Here is a 5,421-nt window from a genome sequence, read left to right on the forward strand (position 1 = left end):
CTTATTTACAACTGCTTGCACTTACACTCATACGCAGAAGGACACATAGTAGGATATGCATGTGTGAGTGGAGGAGAATTGAATTTCTTCTGGGTGTATACAACTTGTAATTACTGCTGTGCAACCGCAACTATTACCAGCATTACTTGTGTGTGTAGTGGTCACCGGCCAATGACTGTTAATTAAAAACAACTATAATAACTAAAGGGGCACATATGCACACACACTTGCAAGAACATTTTTAGCTGCTCATGTGTGTAAAATAATCTTCATATCTACGTGGGCATGTTGATGTGGATGTTCTTTTCTCTGATTACCCTGTGTGCAGTGTGGCTTACTTATTTATGTCTGTAATTTGGCTATATATCGGGTATTATACTTCGAGAAGTTACTTATATTTAATTGCTCTCATTGCCTCTCTCTGTAATTGAGTTAATTTAATGGCAAGAAAATAGATTCCGAGGACGCATACACATACACACGCAGACTCATGTGTGCGAGTATAATTTAATACTTGTGTTAATTAATGCTGGCCGCATTCTAACTTTCATATTTACTTTATATTTGCTTGACTTACTTGGGTTTTCGGAAACGCTGCTAAATTACTTGTCAAATCATTGATGAAATGCTAAAATGCCAGAATTACATGATTTCGAAAACGACGTACAATAAGTTTTAATGATTTGTAAGATTTAGCAACAAAAACTGTCGATTATATGTTTCTAAAGAATTACCCTAAGTATTTACGCAATGCCTTAATGAATATTTAAAGGTTGGGCTTTCATTAAAAAAATCTATTTTCAAATTAAATTTTCCACAGTTATGTGAATGTGGCTAAGGCTAGTTATTTTCTTTATTATATTAAGTTTTAATTCCCTTCTTATCGATTTTGTATTTTGGAGTAGCTTGGAGGATAACTGGAAGTTACTGAGATAATTCACTGCAAATTAAAGCCCCTGAGCAAAGAAAACTTTGGTTTGATGCCTAAAATCTGTTGATTGGTCGTGCATTCAAAAAAGGTGATTTTGGTACAACATGACAGTGTGGAAGGTTTAGTTGCACGTTCTCGAAAATGAGCAAAAAAGATCGTGAAGGATGCTGGTAATAGAACCGTAATATCAGAAGCGGGCAAAAGTTGCGTGCTGGGAATAATATAGGGCGAAATAAGATGCTATTCCTATTGACCTTTTAGCTTCTAAGTTTCCAAGTTTTCAGTTTGGCTCCATTTTCATTTTCAGTTGTGCTTTTATTTAACTTAATATACAAAGGCGAACGCATAATGACTTGCTTTAATTATTTACAATGCTTTTCGAATTAGAATTGTTTTTTTGACGTGATAATTCGATTTAACAGGCTGCACGCACGAAAAAATGTGTCGTTACCTTGCTCATTAGTGTTACCTTGCTCATATGTAGTTACCTTGCTCATTGCCGTTACCTTGCTCATTTGTCGTTACCTTGCTCATTGCATTGAATGAACTGCAAGCGAAAGCGCGGAACGAACGACAAAGCAAACGAACGGCAACGTTCGACATCTTGCTCTCTCCTACTTAAGTGAGCGTATATATGTATGTATATGCGCATATGTACATATATAAATTCACGTATTTGTATTTGCATATGCCTTCTTATTGATTATTATTAATTTGATTCACTTGAAGAATTTAAAATAAAACCAAGTTTGTTAATAATACCTGTTGTTTTAATGTTATTATTATTAATTTTTTTATTATATATGAAGGAAAAAATGTATGGTAATATTTACCATATACCTTATAAGATATGTTGTCTATACTAATACAGTCGAACTTCTCTATAGTGAACTTCCATATAATGAAGCTCTCCTTATAATGAACTGGTTTCGAAGACACTGCTTTTTCGTTCTACTTTCGGTGTATTTTTGTCTCCTTATAATGAATTTCTATATAGTGAAGTTTTCTATATAATGAACAAATTTTACAGCTGGAAATTCAAGCGTCCTAAGTTTTTGTCTCCATATAGTGAATTTTTTCAAAAGTTTTCTGTTGAAAAAAATTACGGTTAGATGTGGACAATCTGTAATGAGGGGAATCCCAAAATTAAAACAGAAAGAGCTGAGCTATTACAGTTTTATTCAGTGATTGAAGTTAAAATGACGCATCGAAGCAGCATTTCGCTTGAAAAAAAGTTTTTAATGATTAACAAAGTTAATGAAGGAAAGAAAAAAAAAAAGATATTGCCAATGAATTCGGAGTTCTTCCCAGCACTTTATCAAATATTTTAAAAAATAAGGAAGTGATTTTAAAAAATGCGGAGGATTTGGCAGTAAATACCAAACGCAAAAGACTTCGACCTTGTCATTTTGAGGATATTGACGAAGCAATGCTGAAATGGTTACTCGTTGCACGTGGTAAGAATCTCCCTTTATCTGGACCATTATTGAAGCAAAAGGCCAAAGATTTTGCGGAAGCACTAGGACACCACGAATTTGAGGCAAGTACAGGTTGGTTAGACAAGTTCAAAAGTCGGCATGGCGTTATTCAAAAGACATTATGTGGGGAAAGTGCTGACGCCAACATAGAAAACCATGATGAATGGGTAACGAACGTCTTACCGAAATTAATTGAAAATTACAACATTAACGACATTTTTAATGCCGACGAGACTGCTTTGTTTTTCAAATGCTTGCCAACTAAAACACTGGCATTCAAAAATGAAAAATGCTTTGGTGGGAAGCAAAGCAAGGAGAGAATAACTGTCCTGGTGGGAAGCAATATGACAGGATCAGAAAAGATAAAATTGCTGGTAATCGGAAAGGCCAAAAATCCGAGGTACTTCAAGGGGATAAAATCTTTAGGTGTCGATTATGAGTTTAACAAAAAAGCATGGATGACCAGTGAGATTTTTACGAAATGGATTGTAAAACTCGACAAAAAATTTTGTGATCAAAACAGAAAGGTGTTGTTTTTTGTTGATAACTGCACTGCCCACCCTAAAGATGTAAGAGACAAGTTGAGAAACATTCATCTCGCTTATTTTCCTCCCAACATGACTTCGTTACTGCAACTAATAAACCAAGGCATTATCTACAACATGAAACCACATTACAGAAAACGAATTTTAACGAATATATTGACTCAAGTGGATGAGTGAAATTCTGTTATGGCCATAGACTTGCTGCAAGCAGTTCGAAATCTTAGCAATGTATGGAATGTCTATGTTAAACCAGAAACAATTGCCAACTGTTTTAAAAAGGCTGGATTTTCAAAAGATGCTATGCAGATTCCATTTGAGCATTGGGATGAAGAGGACCTTCTTTCAATATCGGATTTGGCTGCTTTACAGTCTTCATTTAAAAAAGTAGCAAATATCGAAGCATCGTTTGATGACTACGTAAATGTTGATAATGGTGTGCAGACTTGGGACAACCCATCCGAAAAAGATATTCTCAACAGCATTTTTGAAAGTCCAGCTGAACCTGGTAAGCATTTATCTTTTTATAGTCAAATAAAAATTTAATATGTAAATATTATTTCAGATAACGATGAACACGATTTGACCGTTGAAGAATTGGCAGAAACTGAGGAGGCATTACCTACGTTGATACAAGCTGCTTCATCCATTAGCGTAATTAGAACCTTTGTGGAAATGAGGAGTGACGTGCCGATTAATGTTTTCAACTCTCTACATGATTTGGAAGCTTTTATTGAAAATGAAAAATGGAAGACTGTAATTCAAACCAAACTCACTGATTATTTTAAATAAAGTTACATAAAAAATCAATGTTTCTTTATAATGAAGTTTCTATATAGTGAAGTGATTTTCAGGTCCCGTGCGAATTCACTATATGGAAGTTCGACTGTATTATAAAGAGGAAAACTTTGTTTGTTTGTAATGAAAAGGCTCAAAAACTACTGGACCGATTTTAAAAATTCTTTCACAATTCGAAAGCTACATCCTCCACGAGTAACATGGATTATATTTTATTTTGGAAATAGGGCTCGAGATATAGGTCAAAACGTGGACCCGGGTAACCTTCGGATGTGTATGTACAATATGGGTATCAAATGGAAGCTGTTGGTGAATGCTTTAGTCCAGAGTATTTTTCATGCCGCTCCGTGACTAGGGTCTCGAGATAGAGACCAAAACGTGGACCCTAGAATGTGTTTGTACAATATGGATATCAAATTGAAGCTGTTGGTGAATGCTTTAGTACAGAGTATTTTTCATGCCGCTCCGTGACTGGGGTCTCGAGATATAGGTCAAAACGTGGACCCGGGTAACCTTTGGTTGTGTATGTACAATATGGGTATCAAATGAAAGCTGTTGATAAGTGCTTTAATACGGGGTAATTTTCATACCTATTGATGACTAGGGTCTGGAAATATATGCCAAAACGTGGACCCGGCGTGTCTTTGCACTGATTTAAACCAAACTTACACACATTGTTAAGGAGGTATTGAAGATGGTTTCCGTATGGTTTGGATACCTATTGGTAGACAGGGTCTCGAGATATAGGTCAAAACGTGGACCCGGGTAACCTTCGGATGTGTATGTACAATATGGGTATCAAATGGAAGCTGTTGGTGAATGCTTTAGTTCAGAGTATTTCCATCCGCTCCGTGACTAGGGTCTCGAGATAGAGACCAAAACGTGGACCCTAGAATGTGTTTGTACAATATACATATCAAATGAAAGCTGTTGATAAGTGCTTTAATACGGGGTAATTTTCATACCTATTGATGACTAGGGTCTCGAAATATATGCCAAAACGTGGACCCGCCGTGTCTTTGAACCGAATTAAACCAAACTTACACACATTGTTAAGTAGGTATTGAAGATGATTTCCGTATAGTTTGAATACCTATTGGTAGATAGGGTCTCGAGATGTAGGTCAAAACGTGGACCCGGGTAACCTTCGGACGTGTATGTACAATATGGGTATCAAATGAAAGCTGTTGGTGAATGCTTTAGTACAGAGTATTTTTCATGCCGCTCCGTGACTGGGGTCTCGAGATATAGGTCAAAACGTGGACCCGGGTAACCTTTGGTTGTGTATGTACAATATGGGTATCAAATGAAAGCTGTTGATAAGTGCTTTAATACGGGGTAATTTGTTATGTTATGTTATGTTATGTTATGTTATGTTATGTTATGTTATGTTATGTTATGTTATGTTATGTTATGTTATGTTATGTTATGTTATGTTATGTTATGTTATGTTATGTTATGTTATGTTATGTTATGTTATGTTATGTTATGTTATGTTATGTTATGTTATGTTATGTTATGTTATGTTATGTTATGTTATGTTATGTTATGTTATGTTATGTTATGTTATGTTATGTTATGTTATGTTATGTTATGTTATGTTATGTTATGTTATGTTATGTTATGTTATGTTATGTTATGTTATGTTATGTTATGTTATGTTATGTTATGT

General features: G+C 35.1%; 1 protein-coding gene across 1 annotated transcript; it reads left to right on the top strand.

Moving 5' to 3' along the window:
* The first annotated feature begins 3,149 nt into the window (after window positions 1–3,149).
* On the top strand, window positions 3,150–3,832 carry LOC128864557 (uncharacterized). Its single transcript, XM_054104280.1, has 2 exons — window positions 3,150–3,459; window positions 3,517–3,832. Exons 1-2 carry the CDS (start codon window positions 3,255–3,257, stop codon window positions 3,741–3,743), a joined length of 432 nt encoding a protein of 143 aa, XP_053960255.1. The 5' UTR covers window positions 3,150–3,254; the 3' UTR covers window positions 3,744–3,832.
* The last annotated feature ends 1,589 nt before the right edge of the window (window positions 3,833–5,421 follow it).

The sequence above is a fragment of the Anastrepha ludens genome, chromosome 5, assembly GCF_028408465.1.
Source record: "Anastrepha ludens isolate Willacy chromosome 5, idAnaLude1.1, whole genome shotgun sequence".
Classification (NCBI taxonomy): Eukaryota; Metazoa; Arthropoda; class Insecta; order Diptera; family Tephritidae; genus Anastrepha; species Anastrepha ludens.

What these genes read in the sequence shown, in the direction of transcription:
- LOC128864557 (XM_054104280.1), top strand. Translation starts at nt 3,255, where the DNA reads ATGCAGATTCCATTTGAGCATTGGGATGAAGAGGACCTTCTTTCAATA. An exon ending in TGAAAGTCCAGCTGAACCTG is followed by an intron (nt 3,460 to 3,516) that starts GTAAGCATTTAT and finishes ATATTATTTCAG; the next exon opens with ATAACGATGAACACGATTTG.